This window comes from Hippocampus bargibanti, linkage group LG03 (genome assembly GCF_051943395.1).
Source record: "Hippocampus bargibanti isolate YZ-2025 linkage group LG03, ASM5194339v1, whole genome shotgun sequence".
Classification (NCBI taxonomy): Eukaryota; Metazoa; Chordata; class Actinopteri; order Syngnathiformes; family Syngnathidae; genus Hippocampus; species Hippocampus bargibanti.
In genome coordinates, this window is record NC_142736.1 from 15,038,907 (window position 1) to 15,052,931 (window position 14,025).

At 40.6% G+C, this 14,025-nt stretch overlaps 2 protein-coding genes across 7 annotated transcripts in view; one reads left to right on the forward strand and one right to left on the reverse strand.

Annotated features, from left to right (window-relative positions):
* arl14ep (ARF like GTPase 14 effector protein) lies at positions 1 to 12,382 on the reverse strand. 3 transcript variants are annotated; one of them, XM_088992207.1, is made up of 7 exons: positions 10,370 to 10,476; positions 7,161 to 7,201; positions 5,605 to 6,980; positions 4,755 to 4,944; positions 4,524 to 4,658; positions 1,158 to 1,195; positions 6 to 774 (listed from the first exon to the last, which is right to left on the reverse strand). In XM_088992207.1, exons 3-7 carry the CDS (start codon positions 5,916 to 5,918, stop codon positions 546 to 548), a joined length of 906 nt encoding a protein of 301 aa, XP_088848333.1. In that variant the 5' UTR covers positions 5,919 to 6,980; positions 7,161 to 7,201; positions 10,370 to 10,476; the 3' UTR covers positions 6 to 545. The 3 variants fall into 3 exon arrangements, with proteins under 3 accessions (XP_088848334.1, XP_088848333.1, XP_088848332.1); XM_088992206.1 differs by lacking the exon at positions 10,370 to 10,476 and having other exon boundaries at positions 7,161 to 10,307; XM_088992208.1 differs by lacking the exons at positions 5,605 to 6,980; positions 7,161 to 7,201; positions 10,370 to 10,476 and adding an exon at positions 12,163 to 12,382 and having other exon boundaries at positions 1 to 774.
* The window catches only part of nr1h3 (nuclear receptor subfamily 1, group H, member 3), a 21,087-nt gene continuing 17,795 nt past the window's right edge, over positions 10,734 to 14,025 (forward strand). For 2 of the 4 annotated variants that reach the window (XM_088992193.1, XM_088992195.1), the window contains exon 1: positions 10,734 to 10,886. The gene's annotated coding sequence lies outside the window, so the exon portion shown is untranslated. The remainder of the gene's footprint in view (positions 10,887 to 14,025) is intronic. The other 2 variants (XM_088992194.1, XM_088992190.1) reach the window with 1 other exon arrangement.

Below are 14,025 nucleotides of genomic sequence, written 5' to 3' on the forward strand. Positions count from 1 at the left end.
CACAAGAATAAAATATTTCATGCAGGGATACAAAACGGGCTCATAAGTATCCAAGTGAAATAAAATTTTATAATATAAAATTTAATAAAACTTTTTACTGCTGACACCGTCATGGGCAGCAATGCATCATCTTGTTAATTGTATCAAACAAAGAATCAGAAAGCATAGTTATTCTTCCTCCCAATACCTGTAGTTGAATTGTTGTAAAGAACAAGTTGTAGTTCTGAGTAGCCTTAGATGTAGCTTTTCATAATGAATCTATCACTGCCAGGCAACAATACAGTATTAGGATGATTTTGCGCAATCTAACGATATCCATTGAAAAAGCTTTATGACTCTGCTCCTGTCACAGCTAAAAAAAATGGGAAAAAATACCACAATGTAATGCAGTTGTACACCACTCCATGCGACAAAAATATACTGAGGATATTCAAAGTATACTTCTTCTATGGTGCCTTTGAAAACGGCGACTTTTAATGTGTAGAATATTTTATAATGCTCCAATGAATCTCATCACATTGTGTAAATACAATTTTCGTGCTTTATTAAAACGCATACTTGTTTCGAATAATCTCTCCTCCCTCAACCTCCATCTGCTCATAAAGCCACTTCCTGTCACAGCGGCACTCAAATCCACACTTGCGCGAGCTGCAGTCGGAGCAGGGATAGAAGCATCCCATACAGTCCACATCCAAACAGTCGCACAGGTCCTTGCCATTGGCCAACAGTCGACCTTTGTTATCATAGACTCTGCTCTTGCCTCCTAGGAACTGCCTGCATGAGATATAAGATAGAGACATTACGACCCGGACTTGATCATACACCTGCTTCATTGCTCCTTTTAATGAAAAGTAAAAGTAATGTTTTATTACTATCATCATTGCATCTGCCAATGTTGGCGAAAAGGATAAATATAAATAAAAAGGATAACTATATGTAAAAAACATGATTCTACAGCTTGCAGCCTCGTCCCTCCCCAACCCCATTACAAGTGTTTATGTATACATACGTATGCATGTGTGTGTGTGTGTGTGTGTGTGTGTGTGTGTGTGTGTGTGTGTGTGTGTGTGTGTGTGTGTGTGTGTGTTAAGGGTGTATTCAATAAAAATAATTCTGATTTGGCAAGAGTTCCATCATCTGCATCCATGGGGCCTCACCTGTCAGACAGTTTTCCGCCACGGCCACCTCTTCCACCCTGGAAAACAAAGTACCGTATTTTTTGGATTATACGTCGCTCCGGATTATAGGTCGCACCAGCCAAAAAAAAATGCATAATTAAGAAGAAAAAACATATATAGGTCGCACTGGAGGATAAGTCGCATTTTTGGGGAAAATGTATTTGATAAAATCCAACACCAAACAACATACAGTAAAGTCTCGTTATATCGATATCGGATATATCGATAGTCCCGGTTATATCGATACTATTTTTATGCACGCACGGAGAAAATTACATGCAAACAGGGTGGGATATATCGATAGTCCCGGTTATATCGATATTTTTTCGGACTCCCTTGAATATCGATATAACGAGACTTTACAGTACATGTCATCTTGAAAAGCAATTTAAAATAAATTAATTAAATTAAAATAAAATAGAGAACATCAGGCTCCGTTTCACTTCATTTTTTTCCAACAGAACACCGCAGCTCTCGCTCTACGCAACTCCGATGAACACACCTCCTTTTTGGTAACCCAGAACAGTCTTTTACAAGAGTTATTCAGATAACTCTAGCACAAAGAACATGCTAACAAGTTTACCAAAATATGAGGTTTTACTCCAAATCACCAAATCCAAGGAAATCTTCATCCTTGGTGTCACTTTTAAATAACTCCCCCAACTCGGCAGGTAGACAAGGCGCCACTGTGAAGTGTGATTTCTCATGACCAGTTGTAACTATATTCACACTTTTTTGCCCTTTCTCTGCAACACTTCGGCCTATGGGGATGTCAAAAGTGAGGGGGACCTCGTCCATTTTAATAATATGATCCGGTGTCACGTTGTGATCATTTACATGCTTTTCAATGAGCGTGCGGAAACTGTCAACCTTGGCTTGGAAGTCCGCTGGCAGTTTTTGGGACAGTGTTGTCCTTGCTCTGATAGAGGCGTTTGCGTTGCATGAAGCGGTAACACCAAGAAGGTCCTCCTGCAAATCCGTTTATATTAATCTCCTTGGCAACGACCTGGGCGTGGAGACGCAACTGCACCGTTGACAAACCTCTCCCAGCAGCACGTTGTTCAAGCACCCATGCATGAACTCGTTCCTCCAACTGCGGCCACCTAGCTTTTCCACCGCAATTTGCTTTTTTGTTTTCTTCATTTCAGTAAGCGTAACCTCTGCTTTTCGCCAGTCCCTTATAAGTTTTTCGCTCACTCCAAACTTTCTTTCTGCTGCTCGATTGCCATTTTCGGCTGCATATTTCACTATCTGCAGCTTGTAAGCTGCAGAATATGACTTTCTTTTCGGTGCCATTTTTATTCAGCCCTTCTGAGTTGTGTTTATAAATAACAGGTGTTACAGAAAAATCCCAGATTTCCCTGTAATACCTGCTATAGAAATGTGTAGGCTACTGTCTCTGCGCTCACAGATTTTGACGACTCACAGATGTTTCAACACCACAATATCAGCACAGGCCTAGAGCGCACTCTTGCGGTTTAATGTGAAAATAACATGTGAAATGATATACAGTAATAAAAAAAGCATATATAAGTCGCTCCGATTTATAAGTCGCACCCCCGACCAAACTATGAAAAAAACTGCGACTTGTAATCCGAAAAATACGGTAAGTATATTTAAAGGACAACAGACGTCACTTTTTTGTTTTTTAACTGACATCAGAAAAACGTTTGATAGCATCTAAAATACCCAAAACACACAGTATGATATTTTTAGTCAAATGCAAAACACCAATAAAAATGACTTAAAGTGTCTAAAATCTGCAAAAAAATTGAGCTGCGAATTGGGCATTTTCAGAAAGTCCCGCCCCCAGTTCGTGACGTCACGCCAATACGTCTTGCATTGCTGGAGAATCCAAACAATGGCTTCAGATTCGGAGAATATGCTTTCTTGTTACACATCCAGTTATGAATATGATTCAAATAGTTCTGAAGAGGAAAGTATACATGTTTGCAATCGATTAAATAATTTATTCCATACCATTTTGAGGCAACATTGGATCATCAGAAAAGAGGCACAAAATGGCGACCTCCAGTGGCCACCTCCGCTTCCACAGGCTGATAAATTCCTTATATGGAGCTTGGACTCCCTCTTCTGACGGCTTTTGGGTGCACGGTTCTCAGACCAAACATGCACAGCAAAATACATTGACGTGATGGAAGGACGCTACAATGCGTCTTTTTTTACGGTCAGGGGGCGGTCCTTTCATGACGTCACGTACAGACTCGTCACCAACTCAAAAACAAGACTTCCTGAATGTTCAGAGTGAGTCTTAAAACGTAAAATATAGCTATATGCGGTGGAATCTTATTAAAATACGCTCAGTTGAAGTAATTTGAAGCCATTTTACAAATTATGGACACAACTTGCCGGAGACGTCGGTTGTCCTTTAAGTATTAAATAATGAAATAAAGAACAGTCATTTGGGATGAGCAGATGGAGATGGATATACTGCACACGCTGAAAAGTTTGTAATATACGTTAATAAAATGCCATAGATCATGTCCACCCATTATCTACCACACGCTGCTGTTCACCACGCACAACATGCCTTTAGTTTCTGGTGTGGCGTAAGAGAGGCAAATTCTTCCAAAGCTGCTTGCTGCACCATAGGGTTTATTGTAAGAAAATACAAAGTTGACCCCCCCCCCCCAAAAAAAAAAAAAAAATAAAATAAAAATAATCCAGCATAGCATAAAAATATGCCGCTGTACAGTTGCAAATAGTAGAATGTGTTCACAGCAATCGTTCTACAGACATTACACAGCTTGGATATTATTTACTTGACTCAGACAGACACTTTGGATCATGCTTCACGTGTACAAAGAGAAACGCTCGCAAATTACATTAAAAAAAAAACATTTTAACAGGATGATTTAAAATCACGATTGCTATAAGTGAGAATTTGTCTCGGCAATTGAGACATCCATGTTAAACAAACTAAAAGGCATACAAGAATTTAAAAAGGATGTACCGATATAAACGTATTTATGGGAGAACCTCTCATAATTTTATTTGCATACAAGGAAATTTAAAAATGAAATTACGTTTCTGTAGTCTGGTAGAATTAAATGAATTTGGTACTATTAAAAGACCTTTTGACATTTTCTTTTATTAGTTTGTGACACAAAAAAGTGCCAAATATATGATTGACTGATAATTTTTCTCATCTTAAAATCCATCCATTTTTTTTGCTTATCCAGAGTTATGTATTGAGGCTCGGTAACATCTCACATATGGGACAAATTATTTGTGCAGACGCTGATGACAACAGGCCAGTCCGCTACACCTACGCAAAACAGAAAACGAGAGGACACCAGGAAACAACAAAAAAAAAAAACTTACTCTTGCGCCACCTCTTTTGTCTCTGCGTAGACTGGTCATCTCTCTCGCTTTATCCCTCTCCATCTGTGGTCCAAAGTTGTTTGTGACGCTGGTTTCCTTAGGGAGTATCATTGTCTGACGTTTTCGTAGTTCAATCTATCAAAAATTTTAAAGAGGTCATTGATTTCACATAATCGCAAGGAAGACTTGTTGGAACATTGTAAATGACCAAGTAATGTATTTGACTAAAACCTTTGAAGAGTCATGCTGGAACAAGGACGGCACAGCATCCTCCCTGAGAAACTGTTTTCCATTGTAGTCCCTGAAGCAATCTGGTGGAAAATGCTCTGAACACAGGCAGGTGTTGGCAGTTGGGATGAAGTTTCTCAACCCCAGACTCTGAACCCATCTGGCGGAAAGTGATGGTTTGCTGAGGGGGAACCTGAGATGAAGTTGAAATTGGTGCATTCAGGAATATTGTACCACTCCGCAGTTGATTGTGATTCAATACATAGTATTAACTTTGTTAGAGGAATTTAGGCAAACCTATACATGTAACAGTACTTAAAATAATTTCTAGCAATAATTTCAAGAGCCAAATAGTGACATGTTTGATGCTGATATGACAAACGTCTCAAAAAAGAACACCTACCTACATTTGTGTCTACATGAAAATGATCGGACGCAGTGTTTCCCAATGAAGGGGACACAAATCTCGAGGGTAGTCCTTCTCAAATAGAGAGGTGGCTGCCCTCTGAGTGGAACGCTTTTTTTGCACCCAGGATTCGAATCTATCAGGTCATAAATTGCATTCAAAATGAATTTGAAAAAGTATATATTTATGTACTTAAATCCGATAATTGTACATAAGACAAGCTGATTAACAGTGTTGTTATGACAGTGGTGTTAGCTTTGTACATGTAAAAAATAGCTATGTAATTGTGTCATCTGAGATAGAACGAGTATGGGCACTGTGATTATGTGAAGAGAGCATGGGCCGAATTGAACTGCCTTCACAGTATACGACTGTATATAGTAGCGATACTGACGTTGAAACACAGCATGCCTCTATTGTTACCTCATTAAAACCGGGCAAACTTACCGATAGAATCGTATATCGGATCCCTTTACAAACCTATTGTTACATCCCAGTGACGCACAAGTGACCGGCATTGTATCGTCGTCCTCAAACAAGGCAAAAGAAACGGGTTTGTTTTCAGCTCTCCGGCTGAGCAGTTGTGGCGCGTTTCTTCCGGTTTCCTCCGGCGAGTAAGCGCGTCTAAACCCAATGCAACAGTGGCCTCTAGAGGTGTTTTTACTGGTTTGCCATCTGAGTCGATTACTGCGGTCAAGCCAGTTTCCACTCGCAAAATCGATTTCAAGTTGCCTGAAGATTATAATACGGAAACAAAACATGCGCACAGCTAATGTCCGTCTGAAAAAGTGTTTAGAATATTTGTTGCACTGAGAAAAATGTGCAGAATGCCTGCCAAAACCGTTTCCAGTGGACTTGAGAAATGACAAGCTAACAACGTCAAGTGAGCACTGCTATGACACGCGTTTCCAGTGTATTTTTGTTGAGTGTGCGTTTGTAAATGTGTGTGTAAGGCAAAGAAATGATTGGAGAAATTTCACTGATTGATGTCATCTGCGAAACGAGTTGATCACGTGATAAACGGAAATTGTAAAGCCTTTTTAAGAGCATGCGCAGAATAAAATGTCGAGTTCCCAGACCAATAATTGACACGGCTGTGCATCATTATTCTCTCGTGAGTATTTGCAATCGCTACGAAAAGCTACCATTTTGGTTACTGTTAAAACGCTTTCACGCTGCCAGAATGACTAGCGCAACAGGTTATGGGCCCAGTACCACAGGCCAAAGATAATTTAGACCAGGGGTCCCCAAACTTTTTCCTGTGAGGGCCACATAACTTTTCCCTTCTGTGATGGGGGGCCGGTGTCAGTTTGTAACAGAAAAAGTGTGACGATCGTAGGGGAGCTTAAAAAATTGTTTTCCAGAAAGCCACACATAACCAAATAACCCTTTCCAGGTTCTTGACAGAAAAAAGTCAGGAAACAAATAACACTATCAATGAAATAAATAATAACTAAATAACCCTCTCTGAGTTCTCCACAGAAAAAAATCAGGAAATAAATAACACTATTTATGAAATAAATAACTAAATAACTCTGGGTTCTTCATAGAAAGACAGGAAATAAATAACACTACATATTTATGAAATAAATAACTAAAAACTCTCTCTGCGCTCTTCATAGAAAAAAGCCATGGAACATTAACTTTCTGTTGTGCCATGCGCAATCTTAACAGATAAAAGTTCAGCTCAGTTGTCAGAGCAGAATCTCTCTGACACATATGAGCAGTCTCTGAAAGTTCTTGTCTTCATTCCTTATAATCATTTTGTAGGTTCCAGTAGGCTTGTGGACACCGCTGTTTGCAGCTCTCTCTCATCAACTTCCCTGTGAAAACCACAAAGGAAGCACGTTGAGAAAGTGAACTAAGTGATACAGCACTTACACAGCACAATACATTTCACTACCAGTATGTCTGTAAAGATGGATTTTATCCCAGTAGATTTTATTATGACCATATTTGTTTATGCTCAGAATGACTCATTCAAGTCAGAAACGTGAGCTTACCTATGTATGTTCATCAGTGTGAACTGTGGGTCTGCATCTGGCTGGTGAGAAGTTGAATATCAGGTTACAGCCAGTCTCAAGCACTGATGCAAATGTTCTTCTGTCAATCTTGATCTCATCGGAGATTTCAGCAGTTTCATGCGAGAAAAGCTTTTCTCGCAGCTATACGTGCTTCCAAAAACTGGACATTTTCATTGCATGTTTTTTGATGTTTGGATATGTGTCGTTTGGGAGGGCGGCATATAAGTCAATAAGACTATTGGGCTTGAATGCGTCTTTCAGACCATCACGGTTCTGTAACTCAGGTCCAACTTCTCCATGGTTTGGTACACTTGGTCAAAAATATCCTCTCCCGTTGTAGTTACTTTAAGACTTTGGAGGGCTGCCAGCTCCTTGCATATCTCAAAATTTGCGCTAACTCCACGAAAAAAAATGAGCAGTTGCGCTGTGTCTTGCACATCCGTGCTCTCATCCAGTGCTAATGAAAAGAGTCGAATTCTTTCATCTTCTGCTGCAGCTGGACATATACATTAATCCCGATTTCTTCACTGCGTCTGGTGATTGTATTCGCCGACAGACCTACGGCATTATATGCATCTTTCTTCTCGGGACGCAACTCCTCCGCGACAGCATCCATACATTTCTTAACAAACTCTTCATCCGTGAAAGGCTTACCGCTGCCGTTTAGCAACCCGAAAGCTGGCCCGAACAGATGCCTTCTTCAGCTGAGCTTGGCGTACAATTGTATTCTGCTGTGATAGTAGTCCACTTTTCGCTTTGAGAGTTTGTCTGCTCGTACTTGGACTTGCAAGCTATCATACTTGTCTTTGTGACGGGATTCATAGTGTCGGCAAAGATTGTATTTTTTGAATACCGCCACCGCTTCTTGACAGATAAGACAAACAGCCTTTTCTTTGCATTGAACATAAAAACAATCGTTTGTCCACTGCCGGTTAAATACCCTGCATTCTGAATCAATTTTTCTCTTACCTAACCTTTTCGCCATTATTCCGTTCTCTCTTTGACAGGAAGGTTCACAAGAGAAAACGGGAGGTAAAGCCCCTACACGGGATGTACAACCAAACCATAACTGAAGTGGCTGATATCAAGAAGTCCTTTCAGTGGCTAGAGAGGGCTGGCCTAAAGGACAGCACAGAGGCACTCATCCTGGCTGCTCAAGAGCTGGCCCTGAACACCAGAGCCATAGAGGCAAGGATATACCACACCAGGCAAGACCCAAGGTGTAGGTTGTGCAAAGAGGCACCTGAGACAATGAGTGGTCACCACTCATTTGACGACAATGAGGTTACAATCTTAGCGAAAGAACATAGATGGTTTGAAACGGGAGTAAAAGAGGCGATTTTCATAAAACAACAAAATCCTTCATTAAACCGGTTTGGTGGGGTGGGGTGAGGTTCAACTTGGATCGTTCATACAATAGCCTGCTTAGGCAACATAGGATTAGTAATACTGATGAGGTGATACCGGTCGAAGTGGGGCAATCAGGCCAGTCGTTAGTAAGAACAATAGGAACTCTCAGTGCAGCTGCATGGAGTAGTCCTCTGCTCCCCCCAACCTGAGAGCAGGGACCTATCATAGCAGAGTCCAGCTCCGCCATGTCTGGACAGTAGGGATATATATATAGGGCCTAAACTACCAGTAAGACTTTAGTTTGCTAACAAAATTTCTTGGATCAGAAGCGAAACGTCCGACACCTTCAAAGAAGTACAGATGACGGCTGAAGAGTCCTCAAATGTGTTCCAATTATAAATTTAAAGTTAAATGATAAAATAAATTATGTACAAGGAGTTGGAAGAAATGACAATGGTGGGATTCAGCATAAATGTTCCTTCTAACACCAGTTGAGGAGCCATAAAATGGTTTGACCCAAACACCAAGCAAAGCATATATGGTTATTGCTTTGAGTACTGTAATTCATGTTTATATGAATATCTTATTTTCCTTTTGGCTTTTCCCTTCAGGGGTTGCCACATCGTATCAGTGTGCTCCACACTTAATACGCCTGTGTAAGCTCTAGTCGTACAGCAGTGGTCCATCGATGAAAAGGTTTCTTCAGCCGTCATCTCTACGTCTTTGAAGGTGTTGGACGTTTCGCTTCTTATCCAATCAGCACATTCTCACATACAAAAATACAGACAATTATTTCATAAATGGGGCGATCAGAATGTATGAACTGATCTGAATAAGTCACATGCAACAAAATTGTAGGATGCTTTTGTACAGAAATCCACCATCATAGAATCCATTGTCACTGAGGTCTGTGAAGAGTGATAACACACACTGATATTAAATTATTTGATTGGCAGTGCTGGCTCCATCCAAGTAACTGTCAAGGGTGCTGCCTGGTGGTATGCATGGGCACCAGGAAATGCTGGAAGCCTTTAACACAGGGGTGTCAGTCATTTTTGCCGCGAGCCACATTGTAATTATGGTTTCCTCTCGATGGCTGTTATGAATTTGGGGAAACCAAACATTATCTTCTACATTTTACATACAGAATGCACAACAAATTAATGAATAACTAGTTTTCAAATGTGAATTCAAGAATAATGACTGTTAATGTGGCTTACATGGCAAAATTTTAAATTTTGGTTCAGTCTTTAGTAAGCATCTTGGCAGTTGAAATGCTTGTTTTGGTTTTGGATTGGATTTGCCTTTATTAGTCTCACAGTGGAGAAATTTACATTTACATTTGCGCACCAAATAAAATGACATGGCGAGCAAGATTTGGCCCCCGGGCCTTGACTTTGACATCTTACTTTAACATGACAATTTTCAGTCCCAAGATCAGCTCGTACGATTGAGTACATCCAAAAGGTGCACAACTTTGATTAACTCCAATTAACTTCGGGTCACTACTTGTGTAGGAATTTATATGCCATATAAAATTCGGTTATTTAGAGAAGTAGTTTCGTCGTCTCAGACGTCTTGCTTGCCTTCAGGATACTCCTCTCAGAACGAACTCTTTCAGGACCAGACGAACATCCCCTTTCCTGACAAGAAGCCCCCACGTTCTCAGCACTTACTGGACGCCCAAGTCGAACGTTTTTCGACGAAATAGTGCTTTTTTTGTTCACCATTCGCCTCAAATGTTTTTCACAAATTCGTTAACCGTATTTAATCTCAATAACGAATGTAATTTATTTGTAATTCAAGCCAATTTTAAAGTAAAATTCGATTCAACTCACCAACGGGTGAAAAGGCTCCATGTTTGTTGTTTTCGGTTACCCAGACGATGAACCGGAAGTCGCGAACGCGCATTTTCATAAAAAAGATTGCGAGAGCTCGCATTCTTTGCGAGAGAATGCAAAGTATTGCGAGGGATTGCAAAGTTTTGGGAGAGAATGTAAAACTTTGCGAGATGTCGCAAAGTTGTTAATTTTTTTTCTTTGATGTCCCCTTAGGGGCTCCGTAGTACACAGTGAATCCTTGGGTTTATCGTTTACAACCGAACCATTGAGGCTGTTTTCACAAGAAGAGATGCCAAACAATTTGGAAACCAAGAGTTGCTCTGCCGTTTAACCATCGACAATGACGGAGTGTCCTTCACTTCCTGTGTCAACTGCGGGCCTCTGCATCATGTGACGCAACTTCTGAGTTGGCTAGAATGCTAACTGGCTAGCTTCAGTTGTCAAAACCGCTGTCATTTGACATAAACTAATGGCGTAACCTTAAAAAAGAGGCAAGAGACTCGCAATCTATCAGGTACGTTTACAAAATCTCCACTTCAACCGCGTTCGGCCTCCTATGTCGACATAGGGAGTAGGAAGTTAGCAAAGTTTAAGAGAGTTCATTTAAACGCGGGCTGCTAATGCGCAGATTTGTCTTTGTTGAGAATACCCATCAAACTAATCTTGCTCCCGTTGCGTATCGCATTTAGACTAATTATCGAGCATTTGGACGCTAGTGTCACACTTCGCTGTCGCACCTTTGACAGTCATTATTTTTGTCTGCACGTATTTCCTCATTGAAAGCTAACGCCCCTGGTTGTGTTTATGTTTATGGTCTTGATGCACAACTTCTGGTTAACTTAGCGAGGGTTGGCAACGTGGTGTTCGACCGCATGTCATCGAATCTCATTGCACCGAAAGCACGCATAAAGCATTTGGAATTGTGTCCGGTAACCACTGTGTTTACCAAGGCCTGCCTATTACACTGAACGGTTACTTCTGGGCAATTGCGATAAAGGTGATGTTACAAACAAAGCAGTAATAATCCATTATTTAAGAGGCTGGAGAATATCTGTTATATCAACTTGATTTCACAATTATCTTATAATTCAGTTTATTTTTGTCGTGATGACAGTAGTGGTAGTAGTACAGTCCAGATGGCCGTGAATAGGTTAAGGCTGGCTGGCCTCCGATTGCAGCTGTGACTATTAAGGCAATGGCAGTCAAGTAACTTCACATTATCGGAAAAAACAATACTTTATCGTTGTTTCAACATTTTTTTTGTTAAACTCGAACTTTTTTAAATGTGTTTTCTTAATAGCGCGTGTTTCTGTGTGTGGGTGCGCGTGTTGAGTGGGTTCGCGTGTCCGCGCATACACATACACAAAGACAAATAGAAACGTTTTGACTACGAAACACACAAAAACACCACAAAACTGACATTGTTGAACCATAATACGGCAGATTAAAAATGCACCGGAGATAATCAGATAATCATAATGCCAACCGAAGATAATCAGAGTAAAATACCAAATAGCACATTTAATCTTGAGTCATCATCCAAACAAATTTGACATACAGTGGTCCCTCGGTTCTCAACCATAATTCGTTCCAGGACCCTGTTCGAAAAGCGATTTATTTCGAACACCGAAACCGTCACTTTGCTCCTGTCACTTGCGAGTTGACAGCGGGGGCGAAGGGGCGGGGCTGGCTCTCCCGGCCGTTCTCCACCCGCTGTCATTCTCTAATCACGGACACGGGGCATTTATACGGTGTGCGATCACCTCGCCAATGCTGGATGATTGACTCACCTCGCCACCATACCTGGGCTCTTCCTTCGATGCGCGAGTGTATCCGGTCCGAGGTATTTTCCCCGCATCCCGTAAATTTATGTCATCTTCTGGGATTGCGTAAATGGGTCGGATCACCCCCTGCCTTCTTACTCGCTGTGTTTTCTTTGATTTGTGAATAAACATCCTGCTTGGGTAGTACGTGTCTGTTTTGGGATCCCAAACATTCCACTACGTTCCGACGAGTCAGCTTCCGTCACTCTCGTTCGGAACGTGACAGCTACGGATGACTCGGCTACAGGATGTTCTTTTCTCTTCAAATATCTATCCAATGACACTTGCTCTCACTCCCACGGTCACATCACTAGATTTCACAGCCTCCTTATTCTTTAATATCATACTGATCGTAGATTTCGCCATGCTGTATTCCCTCGCCAGATCAGACACTCGCACACCTTCATATTTTGCGATTATTTCTTTCTTAAATGCAATAGTTGTACACACTACTTTTCTTTTGTCACTTTAAGCAGCACTTACTTTCTTTGGAGGCATGATTAGGGGCTAAAACTCTTCGTACACCTATATTAAACGCTAGAGCAAAATGCAGCACGTCCGCTAGCGACAACAGTTGGTCATGGAGTGAGCGGTACACCCGTGCGCCGCTCAGCTCGCCACCCTCGCGTACGCACTCATGCGTCGTATTGGCGTTCGAACACCGATTGATGTTCGAACGCTGAAGCAAGAATATCTCGAATATTTTGTTCGAACACCGATTTGTTCGAACTGTGAGGCGTTCGAGAATCGAGGTACCACTGTATTTTATTATTTTGACTCTCACTCTCCCACTCTGGTTCCTGGTCAGAGAAGTGAAAATATTTAGGGGTGTGTAAATGGGTGTGTGACAATGATGCACTTCTTCTTCTAGGCGTATTTGTGGGAACATTGATTCTCTTGTAGATGGCCACTCCTTGTGAAAGCCCTGATTCTTTGCTTTCACACCAAAATATTGCTGAGTATGGTTGTTCACGTGTTTCATCTAGGGTTGTGAGACCTAAACACATAAAGAAAAGCAATTTAGAGATTTTTTTTGTGATTTTGCAGTTTTGTCACAGATTTGTTTGCAATTTTGGATTATGCATAAATTTCAAAGAAAACTGGTTATTCTATGCATCCATTATCCTCAATGATCTCATATTACAGATTTATGAACCAAAATATATAGCAAAATATGAAAAACATTCAGTTCATGCTTTGGTGGACGATGAAATTACATAAACATGTCTTTTGTCTTCGTGCGCATTGCCATTTCCTTTCCTTGTGTCGGGCAGTGTTTGCAGTGTTTATTTGGGATGACACAGGGCAATAATGCAATATTCATAAATTCATTGTTGATGTTGATATTCAACATGTACCTGAATAGATTACATTTTTGTTATTTAATGAAAAAAATCATGCAGCAAAATACGTAAATTCAGTCTAGCTTTGCAATTTTTTTAGTAGAGCCACATCAAGGTTGCATCTGATTGGTCAAAGCAAGATAAAAACATGAAACTTGCACGATGTACGTATACGTTTATTTCATGAATTTAGCTTTTCAGGTTCCACAGTATGCTATTTAAAATGATAGTCGGTGACGATGCTGAAATAATATGCAGGTTTTATAAATATTAACTGTGTGCTCCAAATCGTGGACATTTTCACATGTTCATGTTATTGTGAGGAGAGAAAATGCAGACATGTGACAATTGCAATATTATGTTGTTAATTGTTTGCAGGCTGTTGCAATGTAATGCTCTAATAACATACTGCCCCCTCAAACACAAACAAAGAAACTAAAAAAAAGCAAAAATAACTCCAAAAACACTAGTGGATTGGATATGCTGC

Excerpts from the sequence above, each read along its gene's own strand:
- arl14ep (XM_088992207.1), bottom strand. The coding sequence starts at position 5,918 with ATGTTTTGTTTCCGTATTATAATCTTCAGGCAACTTGAAATCGATTTT. Across the intron at positions 4,659-4,754 it reads TCCAGCATGACTCTTCAAAG|ATTGAACTACGAAAACGTCA; the intron begins GTTTTAGTCAAA and ends AATTTTTGATAG. Across the intron at positions 1,196-4,523 it reads ACAAAAGAGGTGGCGCAAGA|GGTGGAAGAGGTGGCCGTGG; the intron begins GTAAGTTTTTTT and ends TTTGTTTTCCAG.